The 25,882-nt window shown below is 52.1% G+C and overlaps 2 protein-coding genes across 4 annotated transcripts in view; both read left to right on the top strand.

The window, feature by feature from the left end:
* NLRC5 (NLR family CARD domain containing 5) overlaps positions 1 to 899 on the top strand; it is a 29,352-nt gene extending 28,453 nt beyond the window's left edge. The window contains exons 46-47 of the mRNA XM_033069809.1: positions 190 to 273; positions 660 to 899. Of these exons, the coding sequence (XP_032925700.1) occupies positions 190 to 273; positions 660 to 741 (166 nt within the window). The 3' untranslated portion in view covers positions 742 to 899. The remainder of the gene's footprint in view (positions 1 to 189; positions 274 to 659) is intronic.
* Positions 900 to 6,843: 5,944 nt separating this feature from the next.
* The window catches only part of CPNE2 (copine 2), a 42,535-nt gene continuing 23,496 nt past the window's right edge, over positions 6,844 to 25,882 (top strand). Inside the window, exons 1-4 of one of the 3 annotated variants that reach the window (XM_033069878.1) lie at positions 6,844 to 6,877; positions 17,373 to 17,569; positions 22,662 to 22,841; positions 25,683 to 25,757. In XM_033069878.1, the coding sequence (XP_032925769.1) occupies positions 17,402 to 17,569; positions 22,662 to 22,841; positions 25,683 to 25,757 (423 nt within the window). In that variant the 5' untranslated portion in view covers positions 6,844 to 6,877; positions 17,373 to 17,401. Of the gene's footprint in view, positions 6,878 to 7,963; positions 8,261 to 11,481; positions 12,057 to 17,372; positions 17,570 to 22,661; positions 22,842 to 25,682; positions 25,758 to 25,882 lie in introns of those variants that run through there. The other 2 variants (XM_033069879.2, XM_033069877.2) reach the window with 2 other exon arrangements.

Genomic DNA, 25,882 nt, shown 5'->3' with positions numbered 1-25,882 from the left:
GGGATGTACGTGAGGAGCAGACAGGCTTCTGCAGTTCAACTTCTGGCTTCCAAGGGCCAGCCTTGCCTGGCTGATACACTTGAAGTAGCATTTATTTTGTTTGAGGTGATTACAGCATGGGACTATTCAGCTGTTTTCCACTCTGGATCTGTTTTGGATTTCAAAATTCTCTTTCATTTTCTAAAACAGCCTGGAGAAAAACCGCATTGGAGCCAGTGGGGCCACAAAGCTCATGGAGGAACTTGCCAAGTGCCCAGACATTCAATTCATAAGGTGAGCAGGAACCACACAGCTCTGTGGCTGGGTCTTGGCTCAACAGGGAGAAGTCAGGGTGACCATCTGGGGACAGATGTGACCCATGGCCCTGCTGCCCTGGGGTAGCTGTCAGGGAATGCAGACACAAGTGAGCTGAGGGTTTTCCAGAATACCTTCACCTCCTCAGAAAGTCCAGGGAAAAAAAGAAAGTTTTAAATGGCTTTAAATGAGGCAAAAATGAAGACCCAGTTGTGTAATGCCCCCATCAGGAAGTTGTTGCATTTGTTCTTTTAAGTTTTTCTTTCCCTCGTCGCTTCACTTCTGCTGCACATCCCTGCCCTGTCCCACCCTCGCCTGGGGTCCATATCTTCCAGACACAGGTAACACCTTTGCTGTCCTTGCAGGCTGTGGGACAATCCAGTGCCCAAGGGCCTTGCTGAGAGTCTGACAAGCCAAGACCCAAGACTGTGTTTCTCCTTCAACTAGAAAAGATCCTTTGCCTAACTAGGAGTTGCTCTCTGTCTCCTACTGCCCTCAAAACTGCACTGAAGAACCCAGGAACTCCAAGTTCCTACAGCTGAATACCATTATTATTGGGTATTTCTTAGCTGCACTGAACAAAATGTGGACACTGGCATTTTTTTGTTTGGTTTGGGGTTTTACTTGTATTGTTTTTGTTGTTTTTGTTGTTTGTTTTGTTTTATTGTAATTTATTGTTATTTGCAGAAGAACTGCTGCTGAGCAGGCAGTACAGTATTCTTAGTGTAAAAGCACTGAAACTCTCTCCAAGAGAATAACTTTCCAGAAAATTAGTGGCAAATAGTGATAAGAATGCTTATGTACTAGACATTATTTATGTATTGTCCTACAACGAAAGGCATCACCTCCATCCAAGCTTCAGCTGTGTTAAAAGGTAAATACTTGGTCTTTATTTTGAAGGAGGGGCAGTGAGTGACAGAAAGAATTGATGCCATAATTAAGTTCTCACACACAGTGATGAAAAAGCAGATAGAAGGTTTTCTCAGACCTGTGAGATTTTGGAGTCACCACCCCTGGAAGTGTTCAGAAAACGTGTGGATTTGGGCACTTGGAGGCATGGTTTAGAGATGAACATGTTGATGCTGGGTTAAGGGTTTGGCTCAATGATCTCAGAGGTCTTTTCCAACCTTAACCATCTATGATTGCATTATTCTAGGGTGAGATGCATCTTCTCAGGCATTTAGAAAGCCAGCAGAGTATTTCATTATCCTTAATCAAGATTACAACACCTACAGGGTGTTGCAGTAAAAGAATACACATCCTCCAGGAGAGGATGTAGAATTACAGTAATTTCACGAATACAAGCCGCACCAATTTGACCAAAATTTTGGTGGAAACCCGGAAGTGCGGCTAATATTCCGGGGCGGCTAATCTATTAACAAAATTCTAAAAGCTGCCAACACGGAAGTGAGAGCCCGCGGCAGCCCCAAGCCAAGCTGGAGCCCGGCCGGCCCCGGCAGAGGTGGGAAAGCCTGGCAGAGGCGGGGCCAGCAGTGTGGGGGGCGGGCGGCAGAGCCTGAGCCAGCAGGGCGGGGCAGGGGGGCGGCAGAGCCGGGTCAGTAGGGCGGGGGAGCCCGGGAGAACTGGGGCTAGCAGTGCAGGGGAGCATGGCAGAAGCAGGAAGGCCGGCGGGTGGGGCTGCCTGGCAGCGGGGGAAGCCCAGCAGAATCGGGGCCAGCAGCGTGGGGGAGCCCGGCGGTGCGGGGGCCTGCAGTGCCGGCCAGGGTGAGGAAACGCGGCGGCGGTGCAGACGGGAGGGGGCGGCCGGCGAGCCTGGTGGCGGCGGCGGCAGCCCTGCCGGTGGGGCGAGCGAAAGCGGCGCTCGCGAAAGCGGGGCGGGGCGGGCGCGGCGCTCGCGAGGCGCGGCGCAGGGCGAGCGAAAGCGGCAGCGGGGCGAGCGAAAGCGGCAGCGGGGCGGTGCTGACGGGAGAGGGGGGCCAGCGAGCCCGGCGGCGGCGGCAGCACCACCCGGCCAGCCCCGCCGAGCCGTGGCGCTGAGCTGGGCCACCCGGCCCCGTTGGCAACCATGAGCGGGCCGAGCCTTCCTGGCCCCGCCCCGAGCCAGTAAAGCCCGCTATGCCGCGATCCTGTTACTAATTGGCCAATTTGTGAAAGCTGCGCACGAATTCTCGCGACGAACGAAAGTGCGGCTAATATTCGGGGTGCGGCTTATCTATTAACAAAGACAGCAACATTGTCGAGGCACCGGGGGTGCGGCTTATAATCCGTGCGGCTTGTATTCGTGAAACTACTGTATTTACAAAACTGTGAATTGTAGACATTGTTACAGATGAAGTCCAACAGGCTGCTTGAAAATCATCTGTAACTGTGTGAAATTCCTCTATGATTTTTAGGAAAAAAGTCATAGAATCACAGATAGTGTTGGAGGGGACCTTAAAGACCCAGGTCCAACACTCCTGCCATGGGCAAGGCCACCTTACACTGGACCAGATTTCTCAAAGCCAGGTGGCCTTGAACACTCCCAGGGATGGGGAAGCCACAGGTTTTCTCATAAGAAAAAAAATGAAAGAAAAAGGTAATATTTAGTTTTGCTTTCTTTATATCAGCCTCCTTTTCGCACAGAATTGCTTCAGTTTTGTGAAGAAGAGAGAAAAAACCAAAAAAACCAAAAGAAAACCAAAAGAAAAACAAAAAAACACAAAAAACCACAAAAAAACACCAAAAAAACTAAAACAAAAAAAATGCTTCAGGCCACTTGAAATTTCAAGTCATTGCCCAGAAATGATCAATGTCTATACTGTGATAAAAAGGAAATGCTGCTATTGCCATAAATTTCAATTAGAAATATTAAGGGACCGAGGTTGTAAAATAATTTGTAAGAAAACCCACTGCTCTGTGTGACAGGAATGTGATGCTACTGACTATTTTCATGTAGGGTTTTGTAGAGCTTTGTGGGGTTTTGGACTAGTTGCACTAACCCCTTCCAGGAGAAGTGAGGGGTCAATTAGCTTGAAATGTTGTCCACATGAAAGATCCTTCAAGTCTCTGCTGTCCCCTGCACCCCAAAGCCTTTGTGTTGCTGGTTAGTGGATTTTGGACCTGTGGGAACTTCAGGGAAAAGATCCCAAACACCAAATTTGCTGCTGCTTAGAGAAGACAAACTACTGCTCTTGGACTTATGGAATTCTGGCTCATGTCATAGGAGTGCAGCTACACTCTTCTCATCTGTTACCTGGTTTTATAATGTTTTAATGTTTAATGTTATAATGTTTTTCTTACATGTTTTTGGGTCTTGTGGTGGGTTTATTTATGGAATTTTGTTTGCAGCAGTGTTTGCCTGGAGAGATGTAACTGATCTGATTTGGGCAGGGCAGACATCTGGAATGAGATAGAAATGCTGGTCCAGCAAATCTTTGGGCAACTGGTTGTGAACAGATGGTGCTGATTATTCCTGGGGGAGCCACTGTCCCTATTTAAAGATCAGCATCGTGCTTTGTGACACAATGACGTGGTGATGTAAAAGTGGGACACGTTTTACGGACACTGCTCCGAAAAGGGTTTAGAAACAAAAACAAAGGAAAAACGAGGGAGTGAAATTCCTCATCAGGCTGTAAATCAATGGACTAAGCAAGCACCTCAGATCTAAACATTGCCACTTAGAAAAATCTTCACCAAATGTGGTGACCTGATATGAGGAAGAAATTCTTCCTGGTGAGGTTGCCCAGAGCAGCTGTGGCTGCCCCATCCCTGGGGGTGTCCAAGGCCAGGCTGGATGGAGCTTGGAGCAGCCTGGGACAGTGTAATGTGTCACTGCCCGTGGCAGGGGGTTGGAACAAGACGATTTTTAAGCTCTCCTCCCACCCAGACTGTTCTGTGATAAATGAGACCTGAGGTTTCCCCTGATTGCTGAAGTCAGGAATTGTCCATTTGTACGGTGAGGTTTGCAGGGATGTAACACGTGTGAATGCTCCTGCAGCACTGCTCTTCTCTTGAGATGTTAAAAGAGGGGCTCTGAAATCGAACTGCACACTTGCATTTCTCGGGGTCTCCCCCAAATTCAGGACTGCAGTCTGAGCTGGGAGAGCGGCCATCCCAACGGGAGCCAGGGAAGGGAACTTGCAGGAACACACAGCATCTTTTCCAGAACACCAGGTGTCAGCAAAACCCCAAAAATGGGGAGCTGTTGTCTGTAATCCAGCGGTTTAGGAGGAAAAACGGGCTCTGTGCTGTATTTTATGTGCATGGGTTGCATTTTTTAAAAATCAGAGATTTGGACCTAGTTGTACACAACAACACGATCGGTCTGTGGTTCATTTCTTCCATGTAATTCCAAGGACTTCTGGGGTGTGCTTCCCATTTCCATTGTGCTTGTCATGTCCGTGTTCCAGCTTGTGCTCATTTCTGAAAGTTTCTGAGGGGAACTCGGGGGCTTTGTCCAATTTTGAGGGGTTAAATGAATCTTCTGGAATGCAGGAAGACGTGAGGCCATTAGGGACTGTGTGTGATGGCCAAATAACAAAACAATTCCCAACCACCTAATTACCCTGGGCCATTTTTAGAGCTGTTACTATTAGGTTTTGGATTTATCATGATCCAAAAATGGAAATGCAGCAGGACTCTCTGCACACCCCTATTGTTTCAGGCTGCCTGCAGTCTTTGGAAGACAATGCCTGAGCTAGTCAGTACTGGATTCATACACAGAAGGCATTTTGCCCCCTGAGACCGGATCTTTAGAAAGAAACACTGTGCTGTAAATAAACACACTGCTGGAGGGCGGGAGGGAGCCTGGATTCTGTGCTGGGGAGCAGCTGGAGCCAGCCTGGGCCAGGCTCCTGCACACCATGGAGGCAGCTCCAAACACAGCCCCTCTTTCCTCTCTGCTAAAACCTGTTCCAGGTAGAGCTGGAAACACAGCCCCTCTTTCCTCTCTGCTAAAACCTGTTCCAGGTAGAGCTGGAAACACAGCCCCTCTTTCCTCTCTGCTAAAACCTGCTCCAGGTAGAGCTGGAAACACAGCCCCTCTTTCCTCTCTGCTAAAACCTGTTCCAGGTAGCCCTGAACCTGCTGTGACTGGGAGGCATCGTGCTGGCAGGAGGGGAAACACAGGAAAAGCTGATCTGGAGAAAACAGCATATTGGCATTTGTGAAACACCGTCTGCCTCTCCCTTTTCCCCTCAAAGTGACATTTTAAGCCTCAGGCAAGGAGGTAGGAGGGTAGGTCTGGCACAGACCCCACTTCTCCCACTGAATTCCTCTTTCAGGCACAACCTTTCTGTGATGGTTTCTGGCCACAGAAAGAACAGGGCTGCTCCTAAACACTAGGCTCAGCTTTTGGGTGGATGTTGAGTGGTGCCTGTGCTGAGCAGGAGCAGTGGTGACCCCTGAACCTGTCCTGTGTCCCCTGCCCCACTCCTGGGCTGGCAGAGGCAGCACCCTGTGCAGGCTAAAACCCTGGTGCCTTAACACTCCTTCCACAAACTGAGGAAAGTATTCCAGCTGGCCAGGGGAATTCAGGACTTGCTTATTTGCCTGTGATCTTCCCAAGGAGCCCATAGTAAAGAGCTCTGAACAAATACTGATGGCTTATTTAATCAGCAGCCTCAGAGGGAGGCTTTCAGCCTTTTTACCCTGTCTCCACATAAAAAATATCTCTATAGATATCCTGGACACCTGATGATGTGTCCGAGGGTTGGCTGAGGTTGCTGATGGCACATTGGGGTCAAACCCCAGTGGTACCAGCCTCGAAGGAGCACACACCAGCTCCTCGGGTGAGTGGGTGATGGGTCAGTGTGACACTGGCCAGCCCTGTGGCCAGCCCTCCACATCTGGGCCGTGCATTTGGAGCCGGCTTGTTTTCCTTCTTTAACCATCTTTTTCCCACGGGAAGCACAATCAGCAGGACACCGTCCAGGCCTGAATGATTTCAGCACCAGGAGCACCCACACTGGCTGGGCAGGCAAAAACCTGCTTACACCCCCAAACAGCACAAAACCCAGCGGCTCTGCTTAAAAATAACAGGTGTTAACCCAACAAAGTTGTATTTCCCCTTGGATCTGAGTGCGTAACGTGGAAAAATTTTCTAGGTGTGTTTTTTAGGCTGTTTTTTCCAAAGCAGCCAGCGAAGAAGTTTTGGGATAGATTTTTTGTTTTTAAATCCGAAACGGATCCATTCCGGGTGGGGCGAGTCCGAGCGCGGCCCCGCCGCCCACCCGCACTGTGCGGCGATGGCGAGAGGGGATGGCGAGGGGCGGGAGGCGATGGCGAGGGGCGGGAGGGGATGGTGAGGGGCGGGAGGCGATGGCGAGGGGCGGGAGGGGGATGGCGAGGGGCGGAGGGGGATGGCGAGGGGCGGGAGGGGATGGCGAGGGGCGGGAGGCGATGGCGAGGGGCGGGAGGCGATGGCGAGGGGCGGGCGGGGATGGCGAGGGGCGGGCAGGGGATGGCGAGGGGCGGGAGGCGATGGCGAGGGGCGGGCAGGGGATGGCGAGGGGCGGGAGGGGATGGCGAGGGGCGGGCGGGGGATGGCGAGGGGCGGGCGGGGGATGGCGAGGGGCGGGCGGCGGGCGCGGCCGTGGGGAGGTTCTGAGCCCGCAGCCCCGCGGGAGCCGCTCGGCCCGGCCCGGTGAGTACCGGCAGCCCCCGAGGATGCCGTGGGGATAACGGAGTGGGGATGCTCGGCGGGATGGTCCGCCGTGCCTCGGGTGGGTGCTGAGATACTGCAGAGTTCGGTGCGAGGGTGGCGCTGGCCGGGACAGGGTGACACCGGTGGCAGCCAGCGGATGGGGACCTGCAGGGGAATGTCCGTCACTGGCTGGTCCTGAGGTGTGTGGTGGCGCTTCTGCCTTCTATCCGTTTGGGCAGATTGTCTGTCCTCTTGGAGTGACCCTCCATCCCCTGGGACAGACCCTCTGTCCTCTTGGAGTGACCCTCCATCCTCTGGGACAGCTCCTCCATCCTCTGGGACAGACCCTCTGTCCTCTTGGAGTGACCCTCCATCCTCTTGGAGTGACCCTCCGTCCCCTGGGACAGCCCCTCCATCCCCTGGGACTGACCTTCCATTCCTTGACCATCCCTCAGGACAGTCCCCCTGTCACTTTATGCTCCCCTTCCCCAGCCCTGGTCCCTTCATTCCTGCCCGGTGTGGAAGTTGCTCTGTTCCCACTCTCTGTGTGTCTGTATCTGTTTCTAATGATGTGAACTGGGCATGCGACCCCCAGGTAAACGCCAGTGGTGGCTCCGCTCCCCAAGCCTGGGGATATTTGCAGGGTTTTTTCTGGGCAGCTGCTGCAAGCCCCTCTCCTTTTATCCTCTGGCACTGAGTCCCAGGGGGATCTGGCGAGTTGGAGGCTGAGGAATCGCAGAGTTGCTTCTTCAGGAGCTGTTTGCAGCCTGATGCTGCTCCAGCTGCTGCTGATACCCTTCATGCCACGCATTTTGGGGGCACTGGGGGGGTTTGTGCTCACCCTGTGCTGCCTCTCTCTCCTCTGTGCCCAGCAAGACTCTTTGTTCTCTGGGGAAGAGGCGAGCAGAGCGTTTTGCTCAGCAGTGTGAGGCTGCTTGGAGGATGGCAAGCACGGAGGTGTTTTCCTGTCAGCTCTGCCAGCCTGAAGACCTGATGCAATAAGTCTTTGTGTGAGTAACCCTAATTTAGGCAAGTGGCTGGAGTAAAGCCAGCAAGGCTGGAGGACTTGGTGGGCAAACACACCCTGTGGAGCTGGTCACCACAAGGAGGGTGGAACAGGAAATAGAGGTGAGCAGAGAGCTGAGCTTCAGTGGCAGAAACATCTCCGAAGGGCTGGGTCCTTGCTGCTGACTCCCCAGAGTGTGAGCTGCTTTGTGGAAAGGAACTGGGAGGATCCTGCTGAACCTCGAGGACCTGGTTTGAACCTCCTGGCCACACACCTGAACCTCCCTGGAAAAGCTGGAGATGTGAGCACAGCCCAGGTGTGCTCAGTTCTGATCCTGCTCCCCTGTCACCTGCATCAGCCTCCTCGAGCCAGCTCAGGTACTGGGGCCTGTGATACCACTGTGCTTTTCTGGAGTCACAAAATTATTTATTATCAGCCAGAAATAGCCTTCCACCAAAGCCTGTTGGGGGCAGGGAATGGAGAGACAGGAGGAGGAAGGCTGGGAACAAAAGCTCGGGGCATGTGGAAAGGAGTTATTTTGAAGAACACAGTCAGTGGAGGATGTTTTCCTGTAGCTGCCTTGGGGAAATGCTGCATTTGCTTTGGTTACAGCTCTGTGATAGCCTGGGACGTAGGTTTTCTGGTGATGTGTGTTTTTCTTTCCCTGCTGGAGCATCCTGACTGGGATAAAGTGGAGAGAAGGAGTGTGGCTATCTAGGGAGGCTTCCAAGTGTCCCCAGATTTCATCTTCCTGTGGTGTAGGCAGCCCCTAGCACCTGCCTTGTGTAGGCACACCGTCCTGGAGCTGCTCTCCAAGAGCCAAGGCTGTCCCCAGCCCCCAGGGATGGAGTTATCCAGCATCCTGCCTCTGCTGGCACTGTTGGCATGTGCCCTGCTGCTCCCAGGAGCACAGTTTGGATCTCCTGAAGGGGCTGCAGACATTGCCCTGGTGCAGTGTGAGGGTGGGAAGGGTTTCTGACAGCTGTGATGGATCCTGAGGATCAACATGGTGTGTCTTGGGGATGTCCTTGCTCCTGGGGTCTGTGCTGGGGGACAGCTTCATGCAGGCTCTGCCTGTCAGGGTTAGACAGCTCCAGTGCACGTCCAGTCTGTGCTGTAGGGGGGGCCTGGGCCCCAGGAGCTGGGGATTCCAGTGTGGAACAATCCTTTTTGGATTCAGCTGCTGGGGCTGAGCTGTGGATGAAGATCTCTTTGCCCTAGGGGGTTATATCAGCTGCCCAGCCCTTGGCACTCCTCAGTTCTGCTCCTCTCCCAGCGATCCCCCTCCCTCACCCCAAAACATCAGGATTTTGTGGTGCTGGAGCAGCCACTAGCTACCCCACGATCTCCCAGTCTGCCCAGTTGTGTTCTGGAATTGCATCAGCTCTGCTTGCCTTTCAGCAGCCTCAGTCTGGGAGGAATAACTTCTGCTGCTCCTGTTGCACTCGGTGGAAAGAGTTTCCCACTGACTTCAGTGGAAAGCTCTGCCCGGGGGGAGCCGCCGTAAATCAGGGCTTGTTCTCCAGGAGCCACGGTGCGCTGGGAACAGAATTCCAGGTTAATTGGTGAAAAAGCAACACTTGCAGCCTCCTGTCCGGGTTCAGGGCTGCCAGCTCTCATAAGGAACTCTTTATGTGAGAACCTTGGCTGGTGTTCAGAGGCAGGGTGGGGGGATAGAAGGAAAGGTAAATTTTCTGGTGCAGTGGAGGCGCCTGGCACTTGAAATAGTGCTCCTGGCAGGATGCAAAACCCACAAAACAGTGTGAAAAAAAAAAAGAATTGAACACTTCCCCACCCTTTCTGCTGAAATCTTAGAGTTTGTCTTTTAAACCTGCGTAAAATATTTGTTGAAGGACCTGAGTCATCACTTTTTGCTGCTTTGGCTCAGTTTCCTGGCTGCTGGCTTTGCAAGGTTACTTGTTTGGATCATGGGAGCGGGGGAAAACTAATTCCCAGGAACTCAGGTGAGTTTGGAGATCATAAAATTGTTGTTAAAATGCCAGAAAAACAAACGAGTGTAGAATTCAGCAAGAAGGGCTCCAGTTTTATTTGTCTGCTGCTTTTGCTAAGGCCGTGTGTTTGGGAGCTGTCATATTTTCTGCCTGTAGCCAGAAGGAAAAAATCTTGTGTCTAAAATAGTCGCCTTCCCCCCAGCCCTGGATTTTCCATCATCACGTGATTCCAGAAGCTGAGGATTTAGGAAGAAACATCAGCTGTCATGAGGCTGATTTTAAAAATGATACAAGCTGGGAATACAAGTTTTGCTATTAAACAAGTCCAGTGCTGTGCAACCATTTAAACCCAGTCTGATATTCCCTCGAGCGGTGTCTAAAGCTGTTGAGAAGGGGTCGAGAATTAGTCAGACGTCATTCTCACAAACCACAGCATTTTTGTGTCGCTGGCACACAATTCTGTCTCAGGGTGAAGCTTCACACATCAAGTGGCAGCATCTCTCTGCTGCAAAGCAGGCCAAAAAAATTAAAATTCTGTGGGAAAATGTTGGATCTTAGTGATGAAAATCCTGTCTGTGTAGGGGAAGGGATGGGGGGCTCTGAGTGGGGGGTGGAAGGGAGGGGGAAAGTGGCTCCAGCCTTGGGGACATCAGTGCTCTGCCTGACTTGGTGCTGGTGTCCCAGTGCAAGCCAGCATGGCACATAAATAACCATGAATTATTATTTATTTATCTTATCAGCTCTGAAGCACTGGCTGCTTTAGGGATGAGCTGGTGCATGGGATGGAGGGGCCTGCACAGCTGCCTGCTGCTGGGGCTGTTCTGCCTGACACCAGGTTAGGCTGACATGCAGTGAGGTCCAAAAGCAGCTAAAGATATTTCTGATCACATAAATGATGATTTTTTCCTTCCCCTCTCACATGTGATAGATGGTGTTGGCTAGGAATAGGAATCCAATTAAGATTCAGAAAGGCAGCATTTTTGCTTTCAATAGCATAGGAAAGTGGTTAATAAGTTAAACAGCCTGTTCTATACATGGTGTATAGTTAGGATGTGGGAGGTTCCCTCTGAGCCCTGCTGGCTCTGTGTGTGTCCTTTGCACCCTCCCCACAGCCCTGATCCTGTCCATTCCATAGGGCCTGCCTTTAATAACTCCACTTTTCCCTCCAAATCCAGTTTTGAAAGAGCTCTATCCCCCCTCCTTGTGACATATGGCTGCTGTAGGATGGGGCAGGGCATTTTTAACATCGGAAGTTAAAACATGCCCCAGATTGGTTAGAGAAATTAAACCTCATCTCCTAGGATTTTAAAATCAAGGAATGCCCCAAATCCTTGAGTGCCTTGTCCTCCCTCCCTGCACCTCCTGGTTTGCTTGTCCGTCCCACCCAGAGCAGGTGTCCGACAAGAGCATCGCTGCCCTGGGGATGCTGGGGGTTTGTGTTTGGCGTTTCCCTCTTTGGGACAGAGTGACCAAGCCTCCCGCTGCCCCTGGAGCGGGCAGTGTGGATTCATCCCTCTGGTGCAGAGCCGGCACACGAACCTTTCCTCGGGCCCGCCTCGCAGGGCGGCTGCGTGCAGGGCTTGATGCGATCGCCACCATTCACGGTGACATCACGATGTTTTCTGCCCTGAATCACACATTTCCCTAAACTGAGCCCCAGAGGAAACTCGTAGTCAAGCGCAAATGTGCAGCCCTTCTCGGCGTATCTGAGCCAAATACGTGCGGTCCGGAGGAGACGGGAATGGGCTCTGTGTGCGCTGCGCGGAACTGGGGGAGCTGCTGCGCTCTCACCTCGCTTTTCCTTTCTCCCGTCCGAGCAGCGAGCCCGGAGGGCACCCGCAGAGCCTGGGGGTTTCCGTGAGCAGGGCACCAAGGTGGGCACAGCTCTGGCAGCACCCGTCAGACCCTTCTGTTTCCTCTCCGCTTTTGAGGAAGGATTTTTTTCCCTGTGTTTTTTTAGGTTTTTTTCCCCCCAGTTTGTTATTTTCCGAGCACGCCCAGCCCCTGCAGCTCCTCCCGGCCACCAGCGGTCACCAGCGGGGCTGCCCCGGTCCCCACGTCACCGCGGGGTGTGGAGGAGCCTTTGCTTCGCTTTCGTTTGGCAGCGCGGAGCCCTCGGCTCTGCGAGGACGGCTGAGGATTGCGGAAACTCGGGAGAGCTCAGGGCCCCTCTCTTCGGAGCACTTGGCTCTGCTGCTCTTGGGGCCGTGATTTCTCACCGGTAAGTGGGTTTAGATACTTGTTTATTTGGGGGACGTTTTGAGATTTCATCGGTAAAGTGTTGGAGAACAAATTTGCTCTTTGGTCCGCAGTGCCAGGGCAGGATCTGCCCGGAGCTGCCTCCACGCCAGAAGCACATGAAGGTGTTTGGTTTTACTCGGACATCCCCGGCGTGCTGAGATTTCCAGTTTTGGTGTCTGTGTGGGTGTGAGCCCCTCTGTGAGGAGCTGTGTCCATCCTGTGGTCCTGGAGCAGTGTCCAGGCAGCGGCTTTGTGGAGGGACCGCCTTTCACTCCGCAGGGATGCTGGCACCGAGGGTTTTGCCTTTCCCAGCAGCTCAGGATGCAGGATGGCTGCTGGGGACAGAACAGCCACAGGTCCTTCCAGATCCTGCCCAGATGGAGGAAGCAACCAGGTGGCAAGTGTGGTGGTCACAGGGATGCTGGTCAGGGCTCTGGGTGGTGCAGGGAGCAGGGGTGCAGGGCAGGAGGAGGCTCTGCGGAGGAGTCACTCCCACCCTGCGATCCTTCACTGGTGCCACTGCCTCCCGCAGTCCAGTGCCACGTGTGGGGATGGCAGAGAGGCTGCTGGAGGTGGTGGAGCCGTGCTTGACATCAGCAGTGGCTGTCTCAGCTCTGTCCTGGGCATGGCAGAGTGCTTTGGAGTTGGTTTCCAGGTGATATTTTCTAAATGGGATGGGCCCCTTTGGAGGTGTCCAGCTCTGGTGCTGCAGGGTTTGCCTCAGAGTTTTTTTGTGACTCATGACTCCCAGGTTACCTCAGGTGACTTCTGTGCTGATTGTCACCCCCTGCAGAAGCTTTGCTGGGTGCTGCCCGTGTGCTGGTTGGTGCAGCGTGGGGTTTCAGCAAGGTGGGCACCAGACCTGCCAAGAGCTGGTGGGTGAGAGCTTTTCTGGGTTTAGCAGCAGTCTGAGAGGGGCTGGCACTGTGGGTGGGGATGGCCCAGGTGTGAAATGGAGAAGCAGCCACTGCTGCACCAGTGGCCACCAGCCCTTGAGAGGGAATTTTGCAGTGCTAATGAGAAGCCAGCTGTCAGCACGAGCAGCATTGTCTGTTGTAGCCCATCAGGGACAGTTTCCATCAGGAAGGGCTCACTGGAGACGTCACTTTATTGGGTTGTCCTGAAAAACTTTGTGCTTCGGTATCAGGTGCCAAAGCATCTCAGTACAGTTCCCTTGGCTTCCAGCAGGCAGGACTGTGGGGCTTGTGCATCAGGCTGGAAACAAGAGCCTTTCCTGGGCATCTCTCTCTGCTGGGTCTGCCCCAAATCTCTGTGAATTTGGAAGAATCTGAGCTCAGTCCCAGCCATGCTGCCTGTGCTGGGATGCTCAGAGGCAGCTTTCAGCCTTTCCCTGCCCAGTGGGAGAGATGAAGGGACTCTGACAGCAGCAGGAACGTGTATAGGGATGTTCCAAGGGTCCCTTTGTGCCTCCCAGCCCGCTCACCTGTGGCAGAGGCGTTTGCTGGGGGCTGGCAGCGAGGTGCAGTGTACGTGACTAATTGCACCTGTGTGCAGAAGGTAATGAGGCTGCTAAAAGGACTGGGTGCACGCTGTGGATCCACTGAACTGCCTGGGTGTCACTAGGAGGCAAACACTTTTGCTTTGTGAAAAAATTCTGGAGATGACTCTGTTTGTCAACGGGAGAGAGGAAAGTGGCCACTGTGAGTTGTGGTGTGAGGAGCTGCCTTGGGTGTCCATTGCATCCCGGCTTTTCCTGGTGTCTCCAGCTCCATATGTCCTGTTTCAGCTTTTCTGCTGCTCTGGGCAACCAGTTTCTGTATCCTCACACTCCTCTCCTGCTTCAATCTTCTGACAACCTGTTTTCACCTGCCTTTAATCCTCCCTCGGGTACTGCTGCTCTCCCGCTGTGTCTCCGCTGCCTGTGAGCTCAGATATGTGATTTGTAACAACCCCAATTTACCTGTTTGATACTCCTCTCTCATTTCTGCTTTCCCAAAAGGAATTTTGCTTCCACAATTTCAGTAGGCTGTAGTGGGACAGCCTTAGGGAGGAAGCAGTCACAGGTGACTTTCATGGGCTGTTACAGAAATCACGGATCATTATCCCAAAGCAGGATCTCCTGTTCCCTGGGATGGGCTCAGCAGGGTTTTGCATGGTATCACTGTTGGGTGTTGGTGCTTCTGTGTTTCAAATATGCCTGGTATTGGCTATGAAAAGAAATTATTTCTTTAATGAGAGGAGATCACTGAATTTAAGGTACTGTTAAGATTGAAAGCTGTCCCCCCCCAAATGTTTCTCCTGAAGCACAGCTTTATTTTTTCCCTTCTGTTTATTCTTGTTAATGCTTAAAACAGAGGTTTAGCATGGCCTGAGGAAAGGCTGCTCTTCTGCAGAGGGAAGGGGACCTCTTCAGTCACAAGTTATTTTACAAAACAGTTACCTCCTTCCCCTCTTTCCCTTTCAGATAAGAGGAAATAAAACCACCAGGTTTTTCTGCTGACCCTTTTACACTTTGTAAAAGTGATTTGGCAATCAGCTGTAGAGACTGGGGTGAGACTCTGCTCTGGCACTGTTAGATATTCTTAGGGATTCAGGGCAGGCCCCAGGGTCTGTGTGTGCTCCCAGCCAACAAAACCCTTCTCTGTAGGATGTTGTGGACGTGGAGCAGCTTGGAAGTGACCTAGCCATGGAGGAGAAAGTACTTGAAAGTTGTGAGCACAAAGTTGTTCAGTTCAGGAGGCTCTGGATGCTGGAGCCCAAAGAGGATTTGCTGACCCTGTCCTTGCTCTTGTGACACCCCTTGACAGCAGATGGGACTGTGGGGCACTCAGACCTTGTGGCTTGTCCCTGAGAGCCCTCATTGGTACCCTGGCTGTGTTTTGTTGTGAGACCACGTGTGAGTGTGCCCGGCACAGAGCTGGCAGCTGGGATTGGACACGGGAGAATATCTGGCTGCAGATGTGAGCGAGTCACAGGACTTGGTTCAGGGCACCAAATGTGGGGAAAGGAGAACAAAAACGGGAGGAGAGACTGGAATACAGATGATGGCACGCTGACTCTTTCAGTGCCAGCTCAAATACCCGCTGAATTTGAAGCTTTTGGGGGGTGTTAGAATGGTGCTGGCTTGCTGATGGTGCCTCAGATGTGAAGCCTGAGCTGGGGAAACCTGTGGCTGGTGCTGAGGCAGCAGGGGCTGAACCCACACCTGGCCCTGAGCAAGGTGCTGCATCTGGAGAGGTGGCTTTCCAGTGTCTGCTCTGGCCATCACCTCATCCCAGTGCCTGTCCTCACCCCGGGGAGCTGGGCAGGCTGAGCTCAGGGGCTGGAGCACGGCTGATGTGCTGCACACCAAGAGGATGTTTTGGCGCCTGCCAGCCCTGGGAAAAAGAGGTTTTTCCACTGAGTCACTTGGTGCTTCTGCTTTTTATGAGACAGCACTGAGATCTGGGGGAAGGGGAGATGGAAAAACCCAGCCCAGATCTCCCTGCTCCGGCAGGGACCAGGTTCATGCCAGCACAGCTACCCCATGTTTGCTTTTCACAGGGAGTAGCCAGACAGCAGCATAAATAGAACAGGCCTGGCTATTTTAAGACATTGATTACATGATCTGTGCATTAAAGAAAAATAATTAAGCAGAATCTTCACTTTAGCTGCAGCTGGCAGCGGGGGCTCAAGTGGAGCAGAGGCAGGGATGGGCACCTTGGAGCTGATCCCCAGCCACGGTGGAGGAGCCATGAGGACTTTTCACTTCTCCCTGTGCTCCTCCTTGAAGCTGCAGTAGGTGGAAAATTGCCACACAGTTTTGGTGTGCCACTGCCACTGTTCTGGCACTGTGCTGCTGTGCACGGGGAGTGAGGGCACGGGACAGGCTTGGTCTAGGCAAGGGGGAGCCTTGCTTGGGAAAGGGATGTGGGTGCTGTTTTGGTGATGTACACGAGTGTCTGTAGGCCAGGGATGGGGTTTTCTTCCTTCTGGAGAAGTTTCTGGGTTCTTGTGGAGCTGGGATGGTTGTACCACTCTTTCTCTGAGCAGCAGGCTGGAATGAGGAGCTTGTGTTTACTGGTGGGGTTAAAACCAGGCTTGTTTCTGGTGATTAGTGCCAAGCAGAGATCTTGGCAGGCAGGAGAGGAGGGCTCCAGGCCTTGGGAGCTGGAGCTGTTTTCTGCTCAGAATTCATTGCAGCAGGGCTGAGCACTCGGGACATCCCAGAGCTCCTTCTCCCACAGCTGGGATCACCCTGTCCTGCCCTCCAGCCCCATTCCAGCTTGGAAGCTGAGCTGCAAGGGAAAAGGGCAGCAGCCCAGCTCCTGGCAGCACAAGGGCTGTAAATACTCATAGCCAGGCAAAACAAATAGATAATATTAATTGGGGTTTCAGTGCCAAACAGAAGCAGATGGTTTATCAAGGTGGGGAAGGGCAATGTTTGGGTGTTTCAGATAAAGTGGATGAGCCAGGAGCCACTCTTGAAAAAGAAGACAAAAAATATTGAAGCAGCTGCTGAGAAGAGCTCACTCTCCACTAGCAGCTGTAGCCACAAAGGTTTCTTAGTATAAATTACTCTGAGAATGCTTTTTTTTCTCTTTTTTTCTCCCCTTTCTTGTACATTGAAGACCACTGGTGGTTTGTGACAAGTAAAATGTATATCAGAAATCAAGACTGTCCTGTGGGATGGGGTTTTGCACTAATAATGGTATAAAGCACATTAATCTCTTCAAAATTACTCTGGTAGCAGGCTTTTGATAAGATCTTAAATGGATTTTTACTTGGAGCCCTGTAAATTGTGCTCCAGGTCATGCAGTGCTTGTCACATTTGCCTTGACTGCTCTGAAACAGCTATTGACATTTTTTAACTGCTGCCAGAGCCACTGTTCTCTGCTGGGCTTGGGAGCTGAGTGGAGATGGGGCTGATGAGGGCTGGCATTGCCCTGCATCACACTCATCGTCACAGTCTCACCCCTTTCCTTATCAAGATTTGCAGGGCAGAGCTCAAGTTTGCCCCTCGTAGCTTTGGTTTGTTGCCAGCAGAAAGCCAGGTTTGTGTTGAAAGGTGGTGTGGAAATGTGGCTTCTCGGTACAAACTAAAGCATGCTGGAAGAAGAGTTCCCTCTCCCTTGAGGGGGTAAGATTTTCCTTGAAAATCTGTAATTTATGGAGCAAACTCACAGCAGGTCATGGGTGCTGTGCTGGGCTCAGGACATCTGGGAGCTGGAGCCGGGATGGAGGATGATCCTGTGTGTGACTGAGAGCAGGAGGCTGTGCTGTGCCCAGCTCAGCAGTGCTGGCAGGGTGTTTGGTGGCTGCCAGCACTGAGGTTTGTCCCTGTGCTGTCCCACAGAGAGCCTGGAGCTGCTGCCAGCGGGGCCCATGGCGTACACCGTGCCTCCCTCGCCCGCGGCGCCCGTCGGCTCCCAGTACTGTGTCTGCAAGGTCGAGCTGTCCATCTGTGGCCAAAACCTTCTGGACAGGGATGTCACCTCCAAATCCGACCCTTTCTGCGTCCTCTTCATGGAAGTCAACGGGAAGTGGGTGGAGGTAAGTCCTGCTGTTGTGTGGATTTATTCTTCCTGTGTTTTGCTCGTGCTGGTGTCGCTCTGTCTCTGCTTGTTCCTCCCTGAAGCTTTTCTGGTGCTGCTGAGGCTGTGTGTGGCACCACTGTGTGAATTATTCTGTGTCAGAATTGTGCTTTCTGCTTTGTGCTGGGCATTGTTTTTACCTGCTAATTCCATTTTATACCTGCAGTAGGTGGTTGGTCTGGGAGGGAGCAGGGTAGGCAGAGCATGGATTGTGATGGATGCAGGCATTGGGTGCAGCAGAAAATGCATTGAAATGAGCATTAAGGGATTTAAATCATGCAAACCAAACAAAGATTTTCCCAGCTCCTGGGAAATTAGGTGGTCCCATTCAGGTGCTTAGCCAAGGAGCTGGGGAATCACCAGCAGCACCTCAGGTGTCCAGCAGCTGATCTCACGTTCAGCAGGGAGAGTGTACGGGAAAACCTCACTTTGACAGTCTGCAATTAACTTTTTTTCAACAGCCTGGATGAGACTAATGAGCTTTCCAGCCTTGACAGGTGTCATCTCTGACCTAATTGTGCTTTTCAGGAATTTCCCTTTCTGTCAGTAATGTCTCAGTCCAGCAGTTTTGATCCTGAAGCTTTCTTTGCAATACAAATGTGTGGTGCTTTTAGTTGTTTGGTGTGGTTTTTTCTTTCTTTCTTTTCTTCTGCTATTTTTAGCTTGTTTTTAATTGGCACTCTAGGCACTGGACATGAGCCTTGGGCAGCAGCTTGCTCAGGGCTGCTCTGGTGTCAGCAGAGGTGGAATGGGCTGGCACAGGGCGTGGTGTTCTTGTGTCCCTGAGCTGGCTCTGGTCAGTGGCACCCTGGGGACACTGCTGGGATGGAGATGGCCCAGCTCTCACACCTGTCAGGCTGCTGTGTGGGTTTGGCTCATGGCTGGGTGCCAGGAGAGGTGGGATTGCCATGAGAACCTGGCTGGCTGGGATGTTTGGTGGCAGCTGAGGGCTCGTGGTTCAGAGCTACCCCCTTGTTCTGGATTTTGGCCACACTGATGTGCCCCAAGTGGAACCTCTCCTGTCTGAGAGGGATGACCTCAATAGCACAGCTGAAGTGTAGGGGAGGGATGGGACAGAATAAGCTCATTGGTGTGAACCCATGGCACCCCACTGCCCGTTTGTCCTCCACACCAGATCAGGGACCTGTCCCAAGCCTTGGACCTGCCTGTGGTGGTGGATCTCCTCCTCTGGCACCAGCCTGGTGCTGATTCTGAGCTGGGAGGTGGGGCTGTGGCACCAGCTGATGCCAGCAGGGAGATTTCTGCTCACTGTTCTTTCTAGCTGTAACATTTGTTCCCAAATACAATTATTTTGTCTCACTGAGCTTAATAGGAATTAAAAATCTTTGTGAATCAGCCTTGGAGGGGTGGGGGAGGGAGGGAGAGAGGGAGGGACGATAAACCACAGGCTGGGAAGTGAAGATGGGTGATGTTTAAGTGTTCTGCCTGGTGATGTCACCTCACAGAAGCCATGAAAGAGCTGACCTTTGGTGCCAGGAACAGGGACAAGGGACACATGACTCAGCCCTGCAGCTGCCTTTGTGCCACTGAGTCATCCAGGCAGTCCTGCACCTTCAGCAGGAACTCTCTTGACACTTCAGACATCTCCCCATGTTGGAGCATGAAGCACCTCCACGGGCTGGGGATGCTTGAAGGTCTCCAGCCAACCTGGAAGAGCACTGGAAGACTCTCCAGCTGCACCCACTGAGCACAAGGGCTGGTGCTGGAGATGATTTCCTGTTTTGTGCTTGATTTGCAGCCTCATAGAATCATGGAATGGTTCCTGTTGGAAGGGACCTTAAAGGTCACCTCATTCCTGCCACCCTGCCATGGCCTTTGCTTGAAGGCACATCCAGCCTGGCCTTGAACAATTCCAGGGATGGGGCAGCCACAGCTTCTCTGGGCAACCTGTGCCAGGGCCTCACCATCCTCACAGGGATGAATTTTTTCCAATTACCCAAACTAACCCTGCTCCAGTTTGGAGCCATTCCCCCTAGCCCTGTCACTCCATGCTGATGTCTGAAGTCCCTCTCCAGCTCTCTTTCAGCCCTTTCAGGTGTTCTAAGGTCTCCCCTGAGCCTTCTGTCTTCTGAACAATCCCAAGTCTCTCAACCTTTTCTCACAGGAGAGGCACTCCATCCCTCTAATTGGTGTTGTGGCCCTTTGAGGCTCTTATCCAAACAGATTTCTTTAATTAGCCTGGCTGCCTCTTGAAAACCCTTTTGGTAGGAAAGGCACCTCACAGTTCTTTCCAGGGACTGCAGATGTGAAGGGGATGGCAGGAGCTGATGGCAGGTGAGGGATGGTGTGTGAAGAGGTTTTGTGTGTGATGATCACCATGAAGGTGATCTGTGCTCACCAAACCCAGATCAAACCTTGTGCAGCTGTCAGCTGGGGCTTGGGATATTGCTGTGCTTCACCCTGGCACTGGGCAGGAGGTTGAACTGTTAAATCTGGGTGTTGAAGGAAACCACATCACTGCCAAGGTTACCTCAAGCTGGCTGGATTTTCTTACCCTTCCTTCAACCCCCTCCTCCAGAGCACAGCTGGAGATGGGACCTCAGGTTATCTCCTTCAAACTGTGTGTGGGTGTGACAGGACTGGTTTCCCTTGCTCCCTGGCTTCACAGCCATTCAAAGAATATGGAAAAACCGAAAATCCATCTCTGCTGCCTGTGCAGACTCCTCTCCTAGGCCTGAAGGGGATTTGTGCCTTGTGCTCTGAAATGAAGCCGAGCTGTGGATGCCCCCTGGTCCAGCACAGCCCTGAGCAGATGCGTGGCTCCCTCAGTGCAGGCTGGCAGCAGAGAGGGGAGGATCTGTGTGGCCCTGGCCAGCTCACAGCCCACTGGTGTTGATGGATTTGATTCCCTGGCGTGCAGCAGGTGGCTATTCTGGGAACACAGCATTTACTTTAGTCGTTTCTTGGCAATTAAGACAGACTAAGCGAGCAATTTCAAAAAAACCCTGCGATGGTTGGGTGTATATATAGCAAACTCACCACATTTCCACTGAGCCCCTCCAAACCTGCCTTCTGTGCTGAATGAGTTTCTCTGGGACTAAGGTATGTGTTTGCTTGCTTTTTTTTTTGTTTTCTTTTTTGGAGGCTCTTTTCTGCTCTGCTTATTCCTGGCTCGGCAGCTCTGGCAGACATCCCACCATCCCACTGCCCAGGGTTGGCAGCTGCTTTCCAGAGAGGTCCTGCCCTGGGTTTGGGATGCACAGGCAGCTCAGCCTTGCCCAGAACTGGGTGTCCTGGCTGCAAGACGAGGTGGAATGCTGGCCAGTGCCACAGCATGGCCAGAGGCTCTGTGTTATCCCCCAGGGAGATGGGATGCTCTTTCCAGACACCGAGGGCAGCAGCTTTTGATGAGATCACACTGGACAGTGCCTGTGTTTCCTTCTCTTGTAATATCCATGTTACCATATCCTGGGATAACAGGCTGATGTGGCAAAATGCCAGTGCTGTCATAACACCTTCCACTAGACCAGGCTGCTCAGAGCCACATCCAACCTGGCCTTGAACACTTCCAAGGATGAGGCAACCACAGCTTCTCTGGACAACCTGTGCCAGTGACTCACCACCCTCACAGGCAAGAATTTCTTCAGAGCATTTAATCTAAACCTGCCCTTTGTCAGCTTGAAGCCATTCCTCCTTGTCCTGTCACTCCAGACCTTTGTCCAAAGTCCCTCCAGCTCTCTTGGACCCCTGTACATGCTGGAAGGTGCTCTGAGCTCTCCCCAGAGCTTTATCTTCCCCAGGCTGAACATGATAACATGATACCAACTGCTGCTCTTCTGACAAAGCTCTTGCTTGCTTTGCATGCTGGAGGACTCTCCCCCCAAGGTCTGGGTGTTTCTTGTTCAGCTCTCAGGCTCTGCTGCCCATGCCCTTCCTGCCCCTTTCAGCTTCACAAGGGTATTTTGTATATTGGGCTCTAAACTTGCCCTTGTCTCCTGCCTTTCAGTGAGTCTGGGGGGAACATGGGTCCTGACATGAGAGTTCAGACTCTCCTTGCCCATTGACTTCCAGAAGTAAATACACCAGCTTTTCTCAGCCTCAGTTTCCCTGTTTCTAACACTTTGAAATCATGGGGTTTGTCTTTGTGGAGGCTCCTGACAGGATCCCTGCTGGTGCTGCCACCTTTCCTGCAGTGAGAGTTGTGGGGTTTGGGAGCAAAGCTCCATTTCTGGAGGGCAGCATTGTGGGATCTCCATCATGACTGTCCTCAGGGTGTTTTCCTGGCTCACTCAAGGCTTTCTCACCACCTGTGCCATGCAGTGTTGTAAACCCACACTTCCACCAGCTGCCTGCCAAGTTTGCTCTGCTGCTATCCCTGCTCTTGGCTGTGGGATGCTGCAGAGAGCCATGGTGCTTCCCTCCATGGTGCTTCCCTCCATGGTGGGTTCCCCAAATGCCTTCCAGTTTCCATCATCCTGTCTGCTCCTGCCCTTCCAGTTCAGCATTGCCCACAATAGCTCAGGGTGACAATGTTTTCTGAAGTTTTGTCTCTAGACCCTTCCTCTTGTTGCTACTAATGCTTGATGAAATCTATGAAAAAGGGACTGTTCTGGTTTGAGTTCTGGAGGGAAATGCTAGAGAGTTGTGTTCTGGCTCATGACACTTCTTGTTTTGGTTGTCCCTGTTGCTGGCTGCACAGCCTGGAAGAAACAAGTTTGGCACTAGAGCTGGTTGAGGATCAGAGGTGTGTGAGAGCCTCAGCTCCTGAGAGAACAGGGCTAAGAAGCAAATGAAGCAATTGTGGCTTCAGTGATCCTTAAATCCATGCTGAGCCTTGGCTGGTGGGCACTTCCACCCTGGGTTTGTCCAGCCCCAGGCACCCCATGCTTGGGAAGGCAGCTCTGCAGGATGTGCTCTGATGGATCCCAGCTTTGCACCTGGGTGTCACAGCCTGTGTTTGGGACAGCTCTGCTGAGGGCCTGGTGTGCTTGTTCTGAGGTCACCATGGGGTTTCTGGGGGCTCTGGCTGAATTCAGTTTCAGTGACAAAGCTCTAAGATGCACTTCTGAAATGCCTCTTTTTCTTTGCAGCTGGACAGGACAGAGACAGCTGTGAACAACCTCAACCCAGCTTTTGCCAAGAAGTTCATCATTGACTACCACTTTGAAGAAGTGCAGAAGCTCAAGTTTGCCCTGTTTGACCAGGACAAGTCGAGCACACAGCTGTATGAGCATGACTTCTTGGGCGAGTTCTCCTGCACGCTGGGCACGGTGAGTCTGGGATCCCTGCAGCACAGGGACCCCAAAACACATCAGACAAGGGGTGTGGTGAGATTACAGCTGTTCCTACCACATGCCTAGTTTTCTGGCTCCTTCCTGGAAAGACAAATTTAATTTGCTTTTCACACTTCAGCTGTTGAGGTTGAGCTGTTCCATGTTAGGGCTGTTGTCTTGCTCAGGTCTAAGCTAGTCATGGTGTGGGTTTCTGCTGGTGCTGGCAGAGACATCAGCTGGAAGCTTCTGGGTTATAGTAAGGGCCCTGATTGGGCTTGGGAAACTTCCAGATATTTGAAGTTAGGATGCATGCAGCCTGCCTTTCTTTCTCAGTTTGGGCTTTCGCTTTCTGAAAGTTTTGTCCATTGCTGTTGTGTAGCAAAACATTCCTCCTGCTTGAGCACGCTGGTGCTGGAATGTGTCTTGTGTGGAAAAGCTTTTGAGACACAATGTGATTTATAAGTTTTTGGGAGGTCTTTTCATTCATGATCCCAGACCGTGTTAGAAGCTGGCAGCTACATTCTCCAAATGTTTTGTTCTCTGACTCAGAAGCAGGAAATGAGGGGAATTTTTTCCATCTTTTTGCAGCATCCGGCAGCTGAGGGCTGCTGTGGTACCTGGCACAAATACAGAGAAGAAACTGGGAATGGGGAGGAAGGAGGTGCTGTAGTGGGTGTGTCAGCACAGGGAGCCAGCTCAAGGTGCTGATGAGCAGAATTCTGTGTTACACAGACTGCAGCATGGGGCAGGCAGCAGCAGGGACTTCACTGCCAGCTCCAGAGCTTGATGTGCTAGAAGAGCACTGACATTTACAGAGTTTCAAGTTTAATGGCTGGAATTTTGGAAGTGCTCTGTGATGACCTAATTCTGCTCGTGCAGAAGTTAAGAGACAGTGCAGGCAGCAGATCTGGCCTTTGTTCAGTGGTTCAGCCCAAACCCATCCTGCTGCTGCTGAATCCCAGCTCCAGTGTGGGGCAGCTCAGCAAGGGCTGCTTGTGAAGATCATGGTCTTGGTGGAAGCAGAGCATTCATGGACACAAGGACACAGCTGGAACCTTTGTGTTCCTGAATGTGACTCTGCAGGCTCATGTTGGATAAGAACATTATCCATGTGCTGTGGGGAGGAAGGTGGAAGGGTCTGAACCATCTCCTCCTGCTTGTTGGGTGTCCCAGATGATCTGAACCCTTCTGGTGCTTGGGAAGGTGATTCTGTCAGAGATGAGTCTGGACAGACCCTGCTGGGCTGTGGTGATGCTGGGGATGGGCAGCTGGGGGCAGGTCTCACATCCAGGGGCTCTCTCAGAGCAGCTGATGGTTCTGCTGTGGTGGCATCACTGTCTGCTGTGTCTCTGGGCACAGCTGGTGGGCTTAGTCTGTCAGGAAGAAGAGAGCTTGGAACTCTGTGAACTTACACCAGTATTTTCACTCTGCAAAAGAGAACTTGACCTGTGCCCAATTTTTGCAGCAGTTCCCATATCAGCTTCTTAGTGACATTCAGTCCAAAACAAGGCATCAGCATAGAATGGGGGAATCTTTTAATTTCCCTTTTCCCCCTGAAATCCTGTTTGCCTGCTCTCCCTGTGGCTGGCATGGGCTGGCAGCACAGCCCAGTGGAGCAGAGGTGGGCTGGAGGGGTGGCACTTGTGCCAGGGTGAGGAGAGGGGTGAAAGAAAGAGGATGGGGCTTGTGGGTTCAGCCACCCTGCTGTGGCTTTCCTGGTGGCTGGAATTTGCCTGGTGAGATGTTTCCATGAGCTCTCAGAAGTAGAGTGCAGCAACTGGGCAGTGAGGATCTGACTTTTCAGTTCTGAGTTTGCATGGGAGCTGTCAGATTAGCTGGATTGCTTAGTGCAGCTAATGAGATCTGTAGTAGGATTTTAAAGCTGGATCATTCCCAGGCCTCTAATGAGCTGTGGCCAAAGGAAATGTGGCAGGGATCAGACTCCAGGCTGGAGGATGCCCATGGTTTCTGCTAGCCAGGGTTATGAGGTTTGTCCTGCCTGTGCCCAGTGTGGCACAGAGATCTGGTTACACTGCACTGGTGATTCCTGTGCATCAAAAGCACTGGGACTTGCCTGGCTCCTCACAAATGGAAAGGGATTTTGCTTTGAAATTGTAAGGATCACAGAATGGTTTGGGTTAAAAGGAACCTTTAAAGCTCATCCAATCTCAAGGGGGACCCATTGGATGTGGGATCAGGACACAGGTAGTTCCAGAAGGTTGCTGCATCTCCATGTGAGCGTCTGCACCTCATAAGGAAAAATTACAGGTTCTCCAGATGTGAAGGAGACTGAAACTCACTGAGCTGGGAAAATTCTCAAGGGTTTAATTCATCTCCCAGTTTATTCTCTCTGTCCTGTTACAAACCAGGAGTGAAGGGGAGAAGATGCCTTTGAGGTGCTGTGCAGGGGGTGCAGAGTGATGCTGGGGAGAGCATCCAGCTTGTGATCAGGATCCCCCATGGAAACATGTCCTGCAATCAAGCTGCTGGCAGGGGCTGTGGCAGAATTATATGAAATGGGCTTTGAGGGATGGAGTGCTGATTTTGCTGGGGACAAATTGCAGTAGCTCTGTCTGTGTGAGGTCCCACTGACTCCTCCAGTGCTCCCTGGTTCAGTGGGCAGTGCTGCCTCAGCCTCCTGTGCCATCAGTTCTGTGCACCCCGAGGGCTGGGCTGTCAGTGCTGATATTCCCACACTCATCCCTGCAGATTGGTGCCTTTCTTCTACTCTTGCAGATGCTTAATCTGAATTAACCAACGTGAGCAATGATCAGTTGCTTGTGAGTCTGCTTTTGATCACTTGTACAATCATGGCTTTATTGTCTTTGGCTTCTCTAGATTGTCTCCAGCAAGAAAATAACACGGACTCTCCTTCTGGGGAATGGCAAACCAGCTGGGAAGGGGATGATAACGGTATGTTTGCTGCTTTATGTTACTGCTGGCTGTGTAAAGATGGATGGGGGCAATGCAGGACACTCACGTGAGGTCCAGGAGATTGGGGTGTATCTCTTGAATATTCTTCCTTTTACCTTTTGTTT

This window comes from Catharus ustulatus, chromosome 11 (assembly GCF_009819885.2).
Source record: "Catharus ustulatus isolate bCatUst1 chromosome 11, bCatUst1.pri.v2, whole genome shotgun sequence".
Taxonomy (NCBI): domain Eukaryota; kingdom Metazoa; phylum Chordata; class Aves; order Passeriformes; family Turdidae; genus Catharus; species Catharus ustulatus.
This window is presented reverse-complemented; position numbering and strand designations above follow the sequence as displayed.